Source organism: Mustela lutreola, chromosome 6 (assembly GCF_030435805.1).
Source record: "Mustela lutreola isolate mMusLut2 chromosome 6, mMusLut2.pri, whole genome shotgun sequence".
NCBI lineage: Eukaryota > Metazoa > Chordata > Mammalia > Carnivora > Mustelidae > Mustela > Mustela lutreola.
The window spans coordinates 25,121,573-25,140,871 of record NC_081295.1 but is presented as its reverse complement, the minus strand read 5'-3'; the positions used below and the strand labels follow the sequence as shown (position 1 = coordinate 25,140,871).

Sequence of the window (19,299 nt, the reverse complement as noted above, 5' to 3'; positions counted from 1 at the left end):
TTCACACCACTTCCTTTTAAATTCTGAGGTTGTGGAAGGGCTTCTGTATTCATCAGGGCCAGCTGCTTCCTCATAGTTCATTTAGTTGGTTATCTGACAAATATTGATGGAGGTCTGTTACATGCAAAGCATTCTATTAAGTTCTCACAGAAGTCACAGTATCCATATAAAACATAATGACAGCTACAAAAGACCTAGAGATTATACTGAGCAGAGAGAGATTGATTTCCAGATTGTGTGCAGGGAAGACTTCGGCTGAAGAGGTGGCAGTGGACCTGGGACTCCTGAGGTAGATAGCTTGAGGTGTGCCAACACAAGGGAGGAAGTCCGGCCTGTTTGTTTTTAATAGTTTCAAAGAAAAGTGACTTTAATGACTTTATTCTTCTTGGCAAATAAGAATTTTAGTTTGTGTCTTCATTTCACAGTATGGAACGCAAACTCTTTTCAGAAAACTTTTTTGAGATTCCTGTTCTGGCTCTCTCCCAGGAGATTCACTATCACATGGGTAACACATTCCCTGGGCGGTAAACTCATTTTTAGCTCAAAAACAGAGCCCAGCCTGCAGGAGGGATGCTCGTGAATCCAGCCACGGAAGCGCCGGGCCCCGCATTCCATTTCTGACCGCAACATCAGAAGAAACTCCCTCTCGCAGCTCCTACCAAGCCATGTCAAGTTCTGGGTTATGTCCTTGTTCACATGGTGGAAACTGGGCTCGTTTTTTTTAAAACCAAGAACAAAAGGAATTAGGTCTAGAGTCCAGCTAAGAAACTTAGAGTGCCATCATTTTAATTTCTTTTTCCTTTTCTCTGCCACGGAAGGGCCAGTCTGCCCTGCCACCCGGGAGTTCGGAGCAGTGACTCCGCCAGGCTGGGACCTGCCGGTACACGTACTCGCTCTCAGCCCACCCCACCCCCCCCCCCCAGCCTTGTAAACAGGGAAGTGTTGATTCACGTGTACAGAATATGTTGAGGCAAGGACAGTAAGGAATTTTCTTCTTACAAGTCTCAAGTAGAAGTCAGAGATACAAGCGAGAATCTCAAGTCTGAGTTCTGGGGTTTTATTTTTACCCTCCTCTTAATGGGTGATTCATCTGGGGCTACAACTCCGAAGGAAAACAGCATGACCATGACCGTCAATTCAAGTAACATCTTAATAAGTGGTTTTTTGCTTCAACCTCCATGAATTAGCTAGGTTTATGTGGTGTTGGGTGTTTCCTTAGAAGTGATTTATTTTATTTTATAGGGAAATAGAGTATTCTCACTTGTTAGTTATATGCATATATATATATTTAAAACATGCTAGATAAAGCTTCCTCCAAGACTCACTCAGCTGCCTTCTCTCCTGTGGTCCGTCTCTCCTCATTCACAGCCTTTTTCCCTCCAAACCTTGAAGTCAATCAAGCAAAAAGGCCTTTGAACCCTCTGATTTCCTTTAACTTGTTTCAGATGCGGAGACTGCTAGGAATACTTTGATATGGCTTAACCTCTTTTTCTTTTCCTTTTCTCTTTCTTTTTTTTTAAGATTTTATTTATTTATTTGACAGACAGAGATCACAAGTAGGCAGAGAGGCAGGCAGAGAGAGAGAGAGAGAGAGGGAAGCAGGCTCCCTGCTGAGCAGAGAGCCTGATGCGGGGCTCGATCCCAGGACCCTGAGACCACGACCTGAGCTGAAGACAGAGGCTTAACCCACTGAGCCACCCAGGTGCCCCTTCCTTTTTTTTTTTTAAGTCCTAGTTTTTGTCAGTATTTCGGCTACGCAGAAACTCCTCCCCACACGGTAGGATCCCATGCTCCCATTGGAGTGTCTCTTCTCTTCATATGCCAAAGGCTGAGGCTCTCAGACTCTGTACAGCCCCACACAATGTCAGCGCTGGGATCCTGGCGGACCCCCTTACCTATGATGAAAATACGACCTTTCACAAAAGTTAAGTGACCCCTTCAAAGTTATCTGGAAACTAATGTCACGACCATAGCTAGAACTAGTCTCCTAATTCCTGACCTCACAGTGTTTAAGAATAGGCTTTTAAAAATTGCTGATGAGGTTCTGAAGTAGCGGAGCAGTGTTTCCTAAAACAGACTGGCTGGCCTACCAGCAGTTACTCTGTTCAGACGGCCAGGAGGGTGCGTGCAGAAGTTCGCTGTCCTAAGCTCCTTGACGCTGGAGATTTTTGCGGTGTTCTTTTTATCCTTGATTGCTGTTCATTTCCTAATAGTGACTGCGTTTGAGATTTTGTCTGAAGTCCAGCCCTTTCGACAGTCAAGTCATACCCTGTTCGTTATGCAGTGTGTGGACTATTTGTTTTGTTTTGTTTTTAAAGATTTTATTTATTTATTTGTCAGGGATAGAGGGAGAGAGAGCAAGTGAGCACAGGCAGACAGAGAGGCAGGCAGAGGCAGAGGGAGCAGCAGGCTCCCTGCCGAGCAAGGAGCCCGATGTGGGACTCGATCCCAGGACGCTGGCATCATGACCTGAGCCAAAGGCAGCCGCTTAACCAACTGAGCCACCCAGGCGTCCCACTGAGCCACCCAGGCATCCCCTGGACTGTTTTAAGTATGGCTTAACACAAGAGGAAATGAAAGGAGACTTGACACGCGGCAGCTTGGGTCATGACACAGAGTGGGGAGCCTCAGGAGACCCAGTCAGAAGTCCAGGCATCCTTGGCCACTAGCTCATCAGTGGTGTCACTCTGTGTCACCCTGAACGGGTCCCTTCCCAGCCAGAACAAACACCAGCAAATAATCCCATGTGCTACTTCTCAGCCATCAGTAAATTCAAGGGCAGGGACTGTCCCTTCCAACCTTGCATGCCTACTGCCCTCTAGTTCCTGGCGCACGATAAATGACCAGTCAATGTTTGTTGAAGAATCAGTGAATTCACTTTTTTGTGTCTTTAGCTTTTCCTTTCTGTAAAATGGGAGGACCTGCTCCTCCCTAGGTTGACTGTGGTCAGAGATGCGAAAGCATTTTGGAAAGTTCTGAGTAAATATACAGGCACATGGTGTTAGTCCTTTTTCAGCTGTGAGCGGATCAGTAAGGCAGTGAATGAACTCAGGAGGAAATGTTGAGTTATCTTTCGAATATAACAGAACTGAAAAACTTTCAAAGGCTATCTTTGGCTGGGAAGCAGCATCAATAAGTTGGTTTGGTTGATTATCTTCTGAATGTAGATCACTTGAAAGGTGAGAGAAAACATCCCAGGAGAGAGTTTAGTATTTCTGACTGATCAGTGTTGCTTATTCTACATAGGTCACGTCAGAAATCCTGTCCCCAATAAAATTTTAATTAATTAGCTGCATTTTTGGTATGTTGTTGGTTTGTTTTTTAATGGTAAACATGGGGCAATTTTTTATCAAGCAAATGGACATAAATCCACTCAGGATATGGAGAATTTTGTTTTATAGTCAACTTGGCTAAAATCATAACGGTTTGCATAAGAAACAAAACTTATAACCCAAATAATCCTTGAACTGTTGTGACGGCCTTGCAAAAAGGAAAGCAATATATTTATAAAGATATCCAGCTCTTGAACTTTGACCGACGTGTTTACGCATCAAGATCATTACACAGAACATGAAGGTCGCATAATTATTAATCATCCTTATCGTTTCAAATAATATTTAAGCTCAGGGGTAGTTCTCTACTTCCCTGGGTTTGAATTTCCTGCACACAGCACGAGAGTTCTCTCTCTGTGTATACCTGCCAACCTGAAGAACGTGTTTTTCACCCGAAGAGGAAAATGACTATGATTTGTACAAGAAGTATCACACTTCTGCCTCTACTTCCTCCCTTCCAGCTTCCTTCTCTCCCCCATCGCCGGAGTCTCCTTTTCCCCAGGAATGCCCAGTTTCTCTATAGTTTCCCAGTACACTGGAGTCTGTCCCCTCTCTAGATCTTAGTATACGCAGTTCTCCCCTAGCATTATTTTTTTAAAGGACTTCTTCTGTGAGCTTTTTTTTCCCACTGTGCTTTGTTGTATAATAGAGACATAGTTTCTTGTAATCTTTCTGAAAAAATATTAAGGTCAATAACAAAAAGAACTCTTGCTTGCTTACTAAAAGAATGTTATAAGTACTTCTTGGAAGTCCAGATTATTTCCTTAGAACAGAATTAGAAAGACAAATATACCCACTGGAGCTTTCTTGGGGAATAGGATTTGGTAAGTGAGAACGCTAAAAGGTTCAGGGAAGGATACTTTTCCCTTGTCACTCTGATTTGTCATACAGACAGGTCTCCCAAAAGACTAACAGAGAATCATAAAAATCAAAACTACTGATTATTCAAACAAATGGAAGTGTCTTATTTTACGTATTTTCCTAAGTGGGTTTGATAGTTGTATTATACATGTAAACTGTGAACTCTAACAAGTCATTGTTTTTGTTTCTTTAGATGGGTAGCCTATGAGAATCCTGACTTCACAGGAGAGCAGTATATACTGGATAAAGGCTTGTACACCAGTTTTGAAGATTGGGGAGGCAAAAGTTGTAAGATCTCTTCAGTTCAACCCATTTGTTTGGTAAGGAGTTAATACTTTGATATGAGAATATTTAACTGAATTCTAGAGTTCTTTAATGTGTACTTCTGGTTCATGTAATTCATAACACTGTAGAAACTATTCTGAAATTATTTTTAACAGTGATTGCTAATGATCTAGAAGAAAAAACTTTTTCGAGATGTCTGCTCTACTCATTTCCTTCTCTCTTCCCTTTAAAAATTTTTAGGATTCTTTCACTGGCCCAAGGAGACAAAATCAGGTAACTTAAAAAATAATCTCCTTTTTTTATAATTAGGGGCTTCCACTGAAAAGCTCATCTTATGTGTAAAATGTGAGACATTTGGGATATTTTGTTAGTTTCACCCATTTTTATACCTGAAAGCACAATTTAAAAATAAGATTTAGGTTTCCTTTACGTGCTTGACAACACATACCCATATCTAAATATTTCTTATAAAATGCTCTTATGATATAAAGTTGAATTTGATATCATTATGCTGGCTCAACTTACATTAATACACTAAGATTAATATCTCAAACAACACATGTAGTTATTCTAAACAGTAAAATGAATTTCCATCTTTGCTGTGTCCACATTAGACAAACATTTTATATGGCCTCTCACTCAAGCCTTTGAATGCCAACTGCAACTGAGGTGTTACATTTGTTATTGAGGCTTTTTAATGGACGTGTTCAGAGTTCAGACAGCCCTAATTACAGAGGGGCAAACACCACTGTAGCCTCCTTTATTGGCATACACAAGTTTCTAATAAGTCAGCAAGTATCTCCCATTGAGAGGGAGGAAAACTATACTATGTTTCCAAAATATAATTTCTTGTAAATGTTAGAACTGATGAACAATTACTTTTGGCCACAATAAAGCTTTAAAATGCCTCACAGCTTGTTGCGACAGGGTGTTCTATAGAAACCCGCCTCTATGGTCGGGCTGGCCTTTGAAGTCTCTGAATTAAAGCAGCATGAATGGGGCAGCCAAAGTATTTCTAATTGATCATTACTGCAGAAGTAGAAAATTAAAGGATTTATGAAATTCCTAGCCATTTATTGTCACAGGAGCTAACAGCTCACGTTTGCATCGTTTCAAAGGCTGAACAAGTTCATGTGTTTAGGAGAATAATTGGACATCTTTCTGTTCACTTTTTCAAAGATTCGGTTGTTTTCGGAACCACAGTTTCAAGGTCACAGTCAAGGGTTTGAAGAAACAACCAGCCAAATTGACGATTCATTTTCCACCAAGTCTTGCAGAGTTTTAGGAGGCTGGTAAGTCAAACAGTGGGCTGGCAGAGCCCGATCGTGGAGAGGTGAGAATTCACGTGTCCGCAAGCATTCAGGGACACCTTGGCATTCTGTGAAAGCACCAAACGGGACAGGCCCGTGTCTGTACGAACCTGTACCTTGCTGCATCGGAGCACTGGGCATCGGAGGGCATAGGCTTACCACGCCGCTCTCCGGTGCGGTGCAGACCAGGTTCTCCACTCTCCAGCCTGTCTTGTCACCTGCAGAGGGACTCTAGATAATCTCTAAGGTACCTTCCAAGGTGCATATTTTTTTCCAGGTAGATCGGAGTAAAACAGGCACTCTGTCAGGCAGTGCATGGCTGGAGTGGGGCTGGCGTGTGTGGGATCAGGGAGCGCCGCACCCTAGAGCTGGGGGGAGAGAAGGTGGGACCAGGTGCTGAAGGCTCCCCCTGAGCATACGAGTTTAGACGGATGCCGTAGAAAACACAAGAAGGGAAAGGCCATGAGCTCGAAGTGTCTTGCTGAAAACGGTTTGACAGAAGCTCTAGAAGGAGAGGAGCCCAAAGTCAAGGGAAATTGGTCGGGAAACCCTGGGAGCCACCTGTGCAGGTGAGGAGGAATTATGTCTAATAATAATAATATTAGTAATGGTGCCATTAATCACCTAGTTATTGGTGGTCTCAACACCACCATCTCGTCATGTAGCCCCACATAATAGAGCCTGAAGTGGGTTTGCATTCGAGCGCACAGATTTACAGCAAAATTCCAGTGGGTCACCACACACCGCGATCTCCATGCTGGTTCCCCTTCAGCCCCTGTCCTGCCGCACTTAGCAGGAGCAGATGCGCACCCTGGCTCTTCATTTATGTCCATCTCAGCTCACTAGGGCGTCAACTTTACGATGGCAGGGACTGTGTTTTGTCCTCGCTTCTGTCGCCAGCAGTGGAAAAGTACCTGATACACAATGAGCTGGATGAACATTTGTTGGATTAAAAGAATGAACAAAAACCCCGCTCATCTGGGGAAGCTGGTAAATCACCACGTCACTGACGATGCTGAGGCCCACAGGGGCTGAATGACTTGTCTAAGTCACTGTGGTATTTCGACTTGCGGCCCGCTACAGAGGTGCCGGAAATGAGGACAAAGGAGAGAAATTCGGGGAGGAAACCTGTAGATCCAGGTGGTGGACTAGCCGTGACAGCTGAAGCATTATACAGAGAGGACTCAGGGCTATGGAATGGTGGCCCCCAGGAGAGGCTCCAGGAATACTGGAAGGTGCACAGGGAAAAACATAAGCAATTTCGTAGAGGGAAAAAAAAAAAAAATTTCCCAAATGCAAAACTAACAGCTGACTTCTTAAGAGTATTCATGTGCAGCAAGAGGGAAAGCAGTAAGTAAGTGTAGGTATTTTTGAGGGAAGAACTGTTAGCCATATGCATTGTGCTTTCTAGCAGGCCACCTCTCAGAATCACACTTCTTGAAGAGAATATCCAAAGTACATATTGAACATGTGCATGGTTTTTCCCCTTTTTAGCTGGGTTGCATATGATGGAGAAAATTTCTCCGGGAATCAGTACGTGTTGGAGGAAGGCCACTACCCTTGTCTCTCTGCGATGGGATGCCTGCCCGGAGCAACTTTCAAGTCTCTTCGTTTTATAGACGTTGTAAGTATGTCAGCGTGACCACGTGTGACGGGGCTGCGGGGCACGGGTAGTTGATGGAGACCAGCATTTAGACTTCCTCAGGACTTAAAGTCAGAGGCGGAGAAAACAGTTGCTATAGAACTCTCCATCCTGTAACTTTTTGGTCTCTTTTTAGATCTTTTTTTTTTTTTTTAATTTTTATTTTTTCAAGATTTTATCTATTTGAGAGAGAACAAGAGGAGGAGAGAGGGCCCAGAGGCAGAGGGAGAGCAGGGAGGCCGGCGTGGGGCTCGGTCCCAGGACGCTGGGATCATGACCTGAGCCGAAGGCAGACACTCAACGGAGTCCCAGGCATCCCTCTTTTCAGTCTGGTTTGGTTTGCTGTTTTCTCAGACTCCAGATGTAGAGTGTTGAGTCAGCTGTGGTACAGTCATCAGGGGTTAGTTCAAGGCCCCGCTCCTGTCTTGTTTTTTTTTTTTTTTTTAAAAGATTTTATTTATTTATTTGACAGAAATCACAAGTAGGCGGAGAGGCAGGCAGAGAGAGAGGAAGGGAAGCAGGCTCCCTGCTGAGCAGAGAGCCCGATGCGGGACTCGATCCCAGGACCCTGAGATCACGACCTGAGCCGAAGGCAGCGGCTTAACCCACTGAGCCACCCAGGCGCCCCCTGTCTTGTTTTTTTTCCCTTGCATACCTGATCCCTATTTCTAGTCCTCTCTCCTTTATAAGTACCCATTCTGATGTGCTTGGGATACAGCTTGGATATTTGTATGGATTTTTTAAAAATAAATCTGTATATTGGCTTTTAGTTTACATATGGTGTGGTGCTTATAGTTCTGATCATTATAAGCAACCCAATACTTAACAAATTTTCAGAGTTGTCCATTATCCTGAATGTACCTCTAGTTTATTGATTCTAATCGGTGTAAGTATTCATCACCGTATTTTACATACTTAATCCCCTCACACATATCCCTATTGACTTGTGTGAGAGTCTCTTGGGCGTGTGTATTTAAAAAGAGTGGATTTGCTGGATTTCACGCGCATGAATATGCAGTTTCTCTAAGTCTGGCTGAATCCCACTACTTGAGATCTTTGCTAGCAGAGCTGTGGGTTCCTGTTTTCTACACTGCTGCCATTACTGGGTATTCTCTCATTTCTGTTGGTTTGAAGACAGTGGGCAAAAAGTATCATCTCATTGTGTTGTTTCACTATTAGTAGACCGGCATCTCCTACATTAATTAGTCACTGGGGTTTCTGTTCTGTGAACTGCCTGTTTTACACCATTTGCCAAGCCCTGGTTCAGTCTCCTGTATCTTTAGCTGTCGCTACTGAGTGGCAGAAAGTCCTCATGGTTTTTAAATCTAGCACTCTGTTGTTTGAGACTTGCAGTCACGTCTTCTCCCAGTTTATCAAGTACGTTGCTGGTTCAGCTGATATTGTCCCTTTTTGAACAGAAATCTTTCATTTTTACGTAGCCAGAGCAATATTTGGTAGAACAAAACATCAAGATAATGCTCAGATGTTCACGGCCGGGTGTGTCCGTTTTTTGGTAGCTGATCTCTCCTAAAAAGCTTTAAACATATGTAGTTGGTGACTTGAGTTTTAAAAGTAGAACATACACGAAATGGCTTGATCTCCTTCCTTCCTGCCTGTTCAGATAACTAAAATGTTGACCTTTCTTGAGATGTGAAAATAGTCCACATGGAATGACGTGTAAGATGCATCAGCTTGTAAATAAGCAAATACTGAAAACTTGGATATTTAGCATGCCTAGAATTCTAAAAGCTACCTCCAAATATATATTTAAAAAACAACAAAATAAACCCATTTCAGTTGTCAAGTTTTCAAATGCCTGCCTTCCCCTAGTACTTGGCACGCATGCTCAGGCCACTTCTGCTACTCCTGTCGTTTCCTTCTGCGTTTTTATGTAACCCCATTCTTGCCCCGCACAAACCACCTCTGCACCCTCATCTCTCTTTACTGCTCCATGGAATCTCCGGGCACGTCAGGGCACATCCACATAAATGAAGCCATGAGTTGCCACACCCTGACCTCAAAACTTAAAGCAGGGAGGGGATTTTTGATGTATTATTTATGATCTTAGGATTATTATCATTAGGGCTTAGACTGGGGTCAGAAGGGTCTATAATTTGAAAAACAAGTATGAGCTGCCAGCTTTTCATTTTCTGAAAATCAGGGGACTTCTGTGCCCTTGTCCTCTTTCAGATGAATGATGGCTTGAACATGGGACTTCCACCCTGGTTTTGGGGTTTTTTTTTCCCCCTAACTATAATTCCTACAGGAAAGCTTGGGAGCACGAGTACAACACAATCTGTTGTCTTACAATTAAAACAAACAAAAGAGACATTTGAAAAATGCTTACGAGGGGAAGGTTCCTTGATTAGGTAATTACCGCTGTCCCGCTAGACCCCAGACCGCCACCAACCTTAGACCTTACCACTCACTCACATACATGGCTCTCTAGCCCTTCCTTATCCCCCCCACCAAAATGACAAAATTTAAAATAAATTACAAGTGTTGATGACTCAAAGACCCATTCCTTTGTGCCTAGGATATGTCGCCCCTCACCTCCTGCTTTAAAACACCATTGTATTTGCCTCCCTTTCTATGCAGTAGATAACCTTCCTGCCCTCTGTCCTTCCTCTCCTTAGCTGTGGGTTCGGTTACACCCAGACCTCTGGGGAAAGGGACTTCAGGACAGGCTAAGCCTGGTCAGCTCTTGTGATTTTTCCTTAATAAGGTATTTCTGTGTGAGTTTGAATTCTCATCAAAGCTGAGTAACGGAACTCTATTCTTGTTCCTCGACAGGAATTTTCTGAACCAATAATTATTCTTTTTGAAAGAGAAGACTTCAAAGGAAAAAAGGTTGAACTTAATGCGGAAGTAGTTAATCTCCGATCCCTAGGATTCAACACACAGATACGCTCTGTTCAGGTGATTGGTGGCATGTAAGTGAGTTACCTACTTTTGATATAATAAAATATTTGATTTTATAAATTAGGTTTGGTTATATTTTTTTCTCTCCTATGCTACCTTAAGCAAACTGAAATCTATCCTCTTATCCCCTTATTTTCTATAAAGGTTAATAATTATGCACCGTCATAGTATAGTTTTCCCATTGGGAAAAGCCACGTGTGAGGTAGTTTTTATCTCTTCATCCAGATTTTTAATTTACTTAAGGCAAGTACTTGTCTTTAGCTCCTGTCAAGTTTCTAGGGGAATCCTCTACAAACCAGTGCTCAGTAAATATATTGAGCACCTTTTTAGCAAGTAAAAAAGGGAGCTGATTTTTCCTATCCCTTTGAAAGACCAAGTCCTTTGGCTTTGGAGTAAGGGCCGGGATTTTCCTTTACGTGGGAATTATTAGCGGCTGCTGTGCACAGTGATTAAAGGTCAGTGTGGAGGGGCACCTGGGTGGCTCAGCTGCTTAAGCAACCACCTTCAGCTCAGGTCAAGATCCTGGGGTCCCAGGATGGGGTCCTGCATCGCTCCCTGCTCAGCAGGGGTCTGCGTCTCCCTCTCCCTTCGCCCGCGTTCCCCTTCGAGTGCTCTCTCAAATAAATAAAATCTTGAAAAAAACTACAACTGAAAACGTTTTATGAAAGCCTCACAGGAAGTACAGGGCAGCCTTGTGGAAAGGACCATATTTCATTGCCTTATAAAAGGGGAAAACTTAACCTGTTTCTATTCAGGAATGGATCTTTTTGGCATAAATACTCATGCACCAAGAATTTCCTACTTGCCAAGAAATGGGCGCTTTAAGTGTTTTAGAAAATGAGGTAGTTTTCTTTTCTCCCCCAAGGTATATTTAAGGTAGAAAGCTCGGTGTAAAAATGGGAAGCGCTGTAAACATAATAAAATCAGGGCCAGATGTCAAGTGGATGTTGCCACTTAACACAGTTTTCTTTTTCCCCAGATGGGTCACTTACGAATATGGCAATTACAGGGGTCGGCAGTTCCTACTGTCACCAGCGGAAGTCCCGAATTGGTATGAGTTCAGTGGCTGTCGCCAAATAGGTTCTCTACGACCTTTTGTTCAGGTACGGGTTTTCCCTCTCCAGGTTTCGAGTACTCTGAAATTGTTTTCTTTTGTAAATGTAACTCCACTTTTTAGTTTCAGTTTTAAGTATGAAATCGATCACCCCTCCCCATCCCCTGAATTTTGGATTTGGGCTCTGTTTCTGGTGCTAAGAGGCGGTGATGGCTTTTGGAAATGCCACCACACCAAGATCAGCCTGTGGGCCCTCCGCACGCTCCCTGGCCCCGGCACTTTGCAGTTTTGACAAATTCCTTGAGAAAATCCTGATGCCTCTGCAGGATGGAGCAGTGCTCCCCAGTCCTGCGTCCCCTCTGATCCCTCCTGCTGTCGGTGCTTACTCTGTGCCCCCCGACGGTGCTACCTATATATGATCACACCGCGGTCTTTTGTCTTCCAGAAACGAATTTATTTCCGACTTCGAAACAAAGCAACGGGGCTGTTCATGTCCACCAATGGAAACCTGGAGGATCTGAAGCTTCTGCGAATACAGGTCATGGAGGACGTCGGTGCCGACGATCAGATTTGGATTTATCAAGAAGGGTGCATTAAATGCAGGGTGAGCTTTTAGGATTAGAAAAGGGTTTGCCATGGCCTCTTTCTTCAAGTAGATGCTATTTCGTACTTCCTAGAGCACTTTCGGAAATAAATTAAGAGGTTTTCCAGGAAAATATTTTTTAGCTGATAAAACCAATTGAGGAACTTAAAATGGGGGGGGGGGGGTAAATCTAGCACTGATCCAGGATATAACATTTACATCCATACCTGATTTTTTAATGTAGTACTAGAAGGAACTGTCTTGTTTTCCCCTTTCTCCTTCATCTACTTATCATGGCTTCTTTCAGTAAGCCCCAGCCCTGTAAATGCAATTCATTCTTGGTTCATTTTGGAAGACCCGCAGACAGACTAGGGCAAAGACCTACAACCCTGTGTACAACACAGCCCAATGGTCGTACCTTGTAAAATGGAAAATGGCTTGTCTCCCTCTTGCATCACTCCTGCCGTGTAAGACCTGGTCAAGTTGAATACGGTATACGACTTTATTAGAGAAGCTCGCGCTTCTGTTGTTGATAGTCTTTTTAACTCCTTCTTGATTTTTATGAGCTTGACTGTTTGCTCCCGGTTTTTTCTTAAAACTGGGTGCCCCATGAGTCAGCAGAAGGCATACAGCCTGTGGAAGGGAGCACAACCTGCTAATTGGGTCTCTTGTGCTTGAGGGAGAATCATCCTTTCAGCAAACAGAAGTAGTGTTTAGACAGGCAGAGAAGCAAGCACGAAAAGCAGCAGCAGCTGAACTACAGAAGCATAAAAAAAGCCGACTTCTGTCTTTAATTAAACACTTTAAGAAAACAGAGCCTTTCAGCACTTACTTTTAATTACTTCTAATAAACATTTTAGTGGTGTTAACTGTGAATTCGGTAGGTCAGTGAGAAACAGGGTCCTAGATTATCACTCTTTTTATCACCTGTATACTTTTCATAAGCACTTTCTGTAGGAGGATGTGTGTTAACGTCATGTGAACGCAGTAGATTTACATCAGAAAAGGACCCTTAAAATCTTTGCATGAAAACACACTCCACTGCATTTGTATTTTATCCTTCCTCTTTTTATAGCTGGATAGCATGCCTTTTTGGAAATTTCTATTAGACATCTCTTACGAAGGGAAGACGAGAGTATGTGGGATTTCAAGTTTTAAAATAATAAAATGCCCTTTAAGCTAGTTCACTGTTACAACAGCCTTTCAAATTAGAGATGCAGTCATATTCCAGAAGGGTCAGGCTGATGGGGTCAGAGATGGTTATAGGTCAAGGGAGATAAAGCAGTAGACCCCTGCCTCTGATCATGGTCCTTGCTGAAAGGGAGAGCTAATGTTCTGAGGTTTCCCTGACTCCCAAAGGGCAGAAATCTTACAAGGGACAAGAATGGAGAATTTTCCAGCACTCGTGTCACCTGAAACAAAGGTGTAAGGGTTTGTTATTTGATCCCAGTTCTCCAGCTAAAGCTGAAATGCCTCCTGTGGGGCAAATGAAGCAGATAGCAAAGACAACTTTAAAAATCAATTTGTGCCCAGAACTGATCATGATCCCTGAAGGTGTATCTGTCTCTCAGCTGCCTTGTTTGTCCCATAAGCAGATAGCGGAAGACTGCTGCCTGACGATCGTGGGGAGCCTTGTGACCTCTGGCTCGAAACTGGGCCTTGCCCTCGACCAGAATGCCGACAGTCAGTTCTGGAGCATGAAGCCAGATGGCAGGATCTACAGCAAGTTGAAACCGAATTTAGTTTTAGATGTCAAAGGTAAGAATCATTTATTTTCTCTGTCGTGTCTATACTTAACTAAAAATACATTTTTTGCTTGTGCAAATGTGCATACTATTAGCAGTAAGCGCTCTCTTCCCGTGGGCCAGCCTCTGAGAACCCCTCTACACGCCCTCTAGCTCACAGCCTCTTCCCAGGGACCCTGGGAGCCCCAGGTTACCCCCTCGTCCCTGGTCCCATTTTATAGCCCAAAGACTGAGGCTCAGAGGGCTCAATCATGGACCTGTACCCTGAAGTGCTGAGCTGAAATCTGGACCTAGGCTGATTTCACACCATTTGTTTTATTATAATAGACTAAAAATCACAAAATCTCCAAGCTCAGTGAACATAGTTGAAGAGTCCCATGCATCTGCGTGCATCACCTTGCTGAGCTAGAGCTCCTTGGTCTTACAAGACAGAGTTCCAAAACCAAAGAAATGGGACTACATTGGAAACATAGTTTTTTTAAAAATATGGATTCATGTTTATGTGCTCAGTTTCCTGTGTCAAGGTTAGTCTCCTTGGGTACCCACTATGTGGTAGACGGTTAGCTAGACACTTGGTACCCAAGGAGAAGGGAAATGTTAGCTTGGCTTCAGAGAGTTTATGATATAGAAACTCCAAGCATGTAGGACTTTTTCCCACTTGCTACACTGGCACTTGACAAGAAGTAAGGATACCTAGCTTGGAGTCTTGACTGACAAGAACTGTGGGATCTAGAAGCTTCCTCTTTAGGGTTTTGCTTTAAAGCCCCAAGGTCCGTTCCTAAAATGCACTCTAAATATGTCCACTGCTTCTTGAATAAGGATAGGGTTCTATATGTTTGTGAACTCTCAATACATCTAGGTAGGGTAGCTGCCCTAGTCACTTGTCTTATTAAACTGAATTTCAAGTTCTCAGACTGTGGGAGAGTGGCGCCATCTTGTGGACATGAGGGAGTAGGGCCGCACAGCCCCCATCTGTGCAAGGGAAATACCTCTCTGGTAACACTTACCAGGAGATTAGGATTTTCATCAGCTCCAGCTGTTGAAGCCTTTGTTATCTGCTGCCAATGCCCTAAGATTGATCAGCCCAAGAGGCTTTCTTGGAACGTATCTCCTGGTGTCTGGGGAGGGAGTCGTTTGGGTAGATGTCACATATTATTTCAGACCTAGGACAGCAATGGAAGCAGATTTCTTCTCGCTTTAAAAGTTTGGGATGATCTTTCTCCCCAGAGGCAGAATGAAATCAGATTATTTCTCAAGGACTTCCTAGTCTTTGTGATTCTAATTAAAATTATGGTATTTTAACATTCTTTTGTGCCTATTAATGATACTGCAATCCTAATACGTCCCCAGATCTCAGTGGAGTCATGTGTGTGTCTCAGTGGGGACAGTGGATTTGCTGGTGGTGGTAACTTTTCCCACGACACACACATCTGGCTCCAGTGTCCTATGCTACGCCTAGATGTGTAGAACCAATAAATCACCAATGATGATAAACTGATTCCTTGTAAGAAGAGCATAAGTTATCAGACCTTTCAGATATTTTATGAATGCTTAAAAGAGTAAGAACATTTCATTCTTCTTGGCTTGAGGATGCAGCAGGATTTCAATACCAGTTGCCCTGCCTCATAGCGAGAGGAGCAGATTTGTATTTCTGGGAGTCCCTGTGATAGAGCCTCGATGCAGAGCCTTATGCTAACAAAGGATACGGTAGCTGAAACCGTATTTAGTCTGCACTGAAAAAAAAAATCTGATGGCACTTTATGATACTTCTCCACCGAAAGGAAGAGGCTAGGTTTTTTCACACCCACGTGTCTATCTATCTAGTGGGCACCTTGGAAGACATTCTGGTGAAAGGGAATTTAAATAATAATTTTAAAAGTACAGTTAAACTCGGGATCAAGTGCTATGAATTTTTATATACCCAGTGCGTTCCCAGGAGTGGGCGTGCCGCCCAGTCCACATACTGGGCGTCTTTCAAACGTCCCCTTTGCCCTAATACAGCCATTTGTCATTGTTCATGCAAAACCTGTCCCAGCTGCCAACCCTTCCACTACTTTCAGGGCCTGCTATAGCAAATCCATATATTTCACAATCTTTGTTCATTTTCCCTTCTCTAGATTTTTCCACCTCCCCGCCCCTCGCCCCCCAACTTCAGACACCTAAAGTCTTGAGTAGGAAAAGGAGCCCTGGGAGGTGGGACATCCTGTGTGTTGTTGGTGCCCACAGGATGGGACTTTAACCCAACCCAGAGCTGAGTCACCTCTCCGCTTTGTTTCCTACAGGCACATTTCCTTTCCTTATTTTCCTTTTCTTTCTTTCAGGGGGGACGCAGTACGACCAAAATCACATTATCCTCAACACTGTCAGCAAAGAGAAGTTAACGCAAGTGTGGGAAGCCATGGTCCTATAACCCTGAAGAACGCAGGAGGAAAGCTTCTGGAGGTCTTCGAGCTGCTTGAAAACGGACAGAGCCAAGAGGAAAGGGCACCTGCTCCTTCTTCGGTAGCTCTAGCTCTGCCCCGGAATGACCCTGCCGTGACCAGGACTCGGGTCTCATCTTTGCTAAAGACTGTAATAGTTTTAAACCAACCATTTGTCCTTCCTTCATTTCCTGCCTCTCATCTCCTTTCAGTAGCTGCTTAACAGGTTGCCTCATTAGCAGCTTTTGGGGGTTTTAAAAAATGTTGTATCAAGACTCTGTACATTTTAAATTATTTCCAAAGGTCGTGACAGGAGAGAAGAGGAACAAACTTCCAGTAGACTCTGTGGGCCTACCCATGCCTTACACTTTAAAGGGAAGGATAAAAGCTCGAGTTTTAGCATCTGAGAAGAAATAATGTATCAGGCCACTAATTTTGGTTCCTCTGTTTTCTGGAATCATAAATTACGCTCTATAGCAAAGTGGGGAAAGGCTTATCCATTTGTTAGTATTGAACTCTAGTAAGTTTATAAGATTTCATGTCCTGTCTGCTAATGTGAGCAGGATTTGGATGATTTTAACCCACTCGTGGGCTGCCCTGAAATGTCACAGACAAGTGTCATTTAACGCTTTTCTCACAGATGCCACGGGGCTAGCGTTCCCAGGATCTAGTTTATCACTCCTCTACAGTTCGTTCTGACGCGATGTCCTATGAGCCTTTGCTGAGCTCAGGCCCATCACCTCAGACCCCAGCAGCGGACACGAGAGACGGAGGAGGCAGCGGGGAATGACTGGCAATTCTCCAGCACATGAAGGGAGGGAGGCCTGGAGCACTGCTTGGTTCAAATCGTAGAACTCGGGAAACCCTAAAACGCAGTATTTCGGGGAAAAATGAAAGAGTTTAACCACGGATAATACACTGGCCCACACGGTGCTATTCAACCAGTGCCTTCTGGTTTTGAACAAAACTGCTTGACCTTCTCCGCATACACTCTTCCTCTTCTTGTCCTTACTTCATTAGCCTCGGTAACGCTGGTGCTCTCGTCCCGGGAGGGACGAATCTCGTTTCCTCTCGAGCTGTTCCAGTGTCTTTCCAGGGCTAACGCTGCTCCTCTCCGCACTGCCCAGCGGTCTTGGGAGGCAGCTGTGGCCAGCGGCTTAGCTTCGGTTTTAAAGTAACGTTTGCACGTGTCCACCCGCTGCCAGCAGGTCTGTCTTGTTCTCAGATGTCCAGCTGGGACTTTCGGCCTTTGTGCGGATCACTACAGTGTGCGGGGGCTCAGACATCCTACAGTCGCCGGCGTTGAATTTCTCTCTTGAATAAACTTGTTTCTGGTTAACCGTACAGAGGAATCCGAGTGCGTCCTTGCCGTGGCGTCACAACGCGTCACAGCGAGTGAGGGGACAGGTTAGAACCTGCTGATGGACGAGGAAGACCCAGGTTTCAGGTGCTGGAATGAGGCAGGGGTGAAAGCTCCCCGTTCCGAGAGAGGAACTGGGGCTAAGCGAGCTCTACCCTCTAGAGTTTTGCCCCCTCCCGGTACCACTCGGGAGCTCGCAGGGGAAGAGCCGAGACTGTTCCGACCAAGTCCACAGTGGCAGGTCCTGACAAGGAGAGTCACGTTTTCTCTCTCGTGAAATACTGACTGTGGTGAGATCAGCGATTCCAGAGAGAAGCCCTCATCCAACGCATTTACCAAATGGGTGTCTGACAGGAATAAACTGAGTAGCAAGTTACTAACCAAGTCTTTATCCAAAGCCTGAGGTGCGGTGAGGAGGAGGAAAACACCAGGAAGAAACACTTACCGCGAATGAGGGTCACAGATTCAAAAGCTGCACTGGGCTTCTCGGTAAACCACTAAGTGCAGGCATTTAAGGTCAGAAACTGGAGGAGGATGTTTCAATGGCTGAGAGAGGCCTAGCCCTTCGGCAAAATGTAAGGGTTTTAAAAAGTTAGAAACTTTAGCCTCTGCTTTCATTTTCTTGAGGGTCACCAACCAAATCGTGAGATTCTGTATGTAACCCTAAGAGGAGATTCAGAACTCTGAGAGCAGGTCTGACCCCAGCAGAGCAGAGGAAACCGGGCCCAGCTGGAGTCCTCTAGGAGCACTGGTTTCCAGAAGGAGCTTTACCAAAGCTCTTCGTGCCGCCATCCAGCCCCGCGCCAGAAGTTCTAGCATCTCACCTGAATGGAGTCTGAGCTACACTGGAACAGAAGATGATACAACGATGGGAAAATCCGGTGTGAAAAAACAGCTTGAAGAAAGCTCTGTAGTCTTCCCCGTGCAGCTTACCGGGTAGGCCAAGCACGGGCACGTGCAGAGCCTGCGCTGTGCGTCCCCTCGGCTCGGCTCGGAGGACCTCTCGGCAACAGGAACGCGGGGACGCCGGGCAGGTACCAGACAGCACTGTGCACACGATGGGGCGGGGGTGGGGGGTAGAAAATGCATCTGTCCTCAGTTCAGAAGACAAATTACTGGCAAAAAGGCGTGTTATACTTGGATCATGGGACTTATCGTCTAATCTGGAAAGAAAGCGACGGTCACAAAAACGTCTGGGCCGAGAGGCCATCGCCAAAGAAGAGAGCCAACAACCGCCCCCCCCCGAGTGTTTATTTAAACGACATTAATCACGGTCTTTCCCCTTGCATGTCCTCTTTCCACCTTCAGGAAGGCTTCTGGAACTTGAGAAAAAGGAAACGTTTTTTCAATAACGGGCTGAATCTGTAAAACACAAGAAGTTGACCGGTGGGGAGGAAAGATGCAGGTTTTCAAGGTAGATCTGTCCCTGATGTCCTCATTGTCCCTCCAAGCCATGTGCCCGTAGGTGAGACGCTGACCACATGCCACGCCCCGCCGCTCCCCCCCCCCCCGCCCCCCGCCCCCCGCCACCGCACCCGCCCTGCCCAACCCGGGGTTTCTTCCCCCGCCTCACTGCGAGTCCTTGAGGTGGCCCTGGCCATCGCTAAAGTCTTTCTGTGCTGGTTGTGTCACTCTCCTACGTAGAGCCCTTCCACAGCTCCCAGACATTCCAAGGCCGCCACCTCCCCACCCTGGCCCTCGTGCAGCCCTCACGCTTTACGAAGCGGCCTACTTGTTGCCTGAACGGGCTGTGTCTGCCGCTCTTCCAACTCCCACCCTTCCAGG

At 44.9% G+C, this 19,299-nt stretch overlaps 2 protein-coding genes across 4 annotated transcripts in view; one reads left to right on the top strand and one right to left on the bottom strand.

Moving 5' to 3' along the window:
- The window catches only part of CRYBG1 (crystallin beta-gamma domain containing 1), a 196,503-nt gene extending 179,005 nt beyond the window's left edge, over positions 1–17,498 (top strand). Inside the window, exons 14-22 of the mRNA XM_059176963.1 lie at positions 4,387–4,513; positions 4,719–4,751; positions 5,658–5,770; positions 7,283–7,412; positions 10,224–10,363; positions 11,332–11,455; positions 11,852–12,010; positions 13,585–13,747; positions 16,056–17,498. Of these exons, the coding sequence (XP_059032946.1) occupies positions 4,387–4,513; positions 4,719–4,751; positions 5,658–5,770; positions 7,283–7,412; positions 10,224–10,363; positions 11,332–11,455; positions 11,852–12,010; positions 13,585–13,747; positions 16,056–16,144 (1,078 nt within the window). The 3' untranslated portion in view covers positions 16,145–17,498. The remainder of the gene's footprint in view (positions 1–4,386; positions 4,514–4,718; positions 4,752–5,657; positions 5,771–7,282; positions 7,413–10,223; positions 10,364–11,331; positions 11,456–11,851; positions 12,011–13,584; positions 13,748–16,055) is intronic.
- RTN4IP1 (reticulon 4 interacting protein 1) overlaps positions 11,849–19,299 on the bottom strand; it is a 56,160-nt gene continuing 48,709 nt past the window's right edge. For all 3 annotated transcript variants that reach the window (XM_059176970.1, XM_059176967.1, XM_059176969.1), the window contains exon 9: positions 11,849–18,876. In XM_059176970.1, coding sequence (XP_059032953.1) covers positions 18,769–18,876 — 108 coding nt within the window. In that variant the 3' untranslated portion in view covers positions 11,849–18,768. The remainder of the gene's footprint in view (positions 18,877–19,299) is intronic.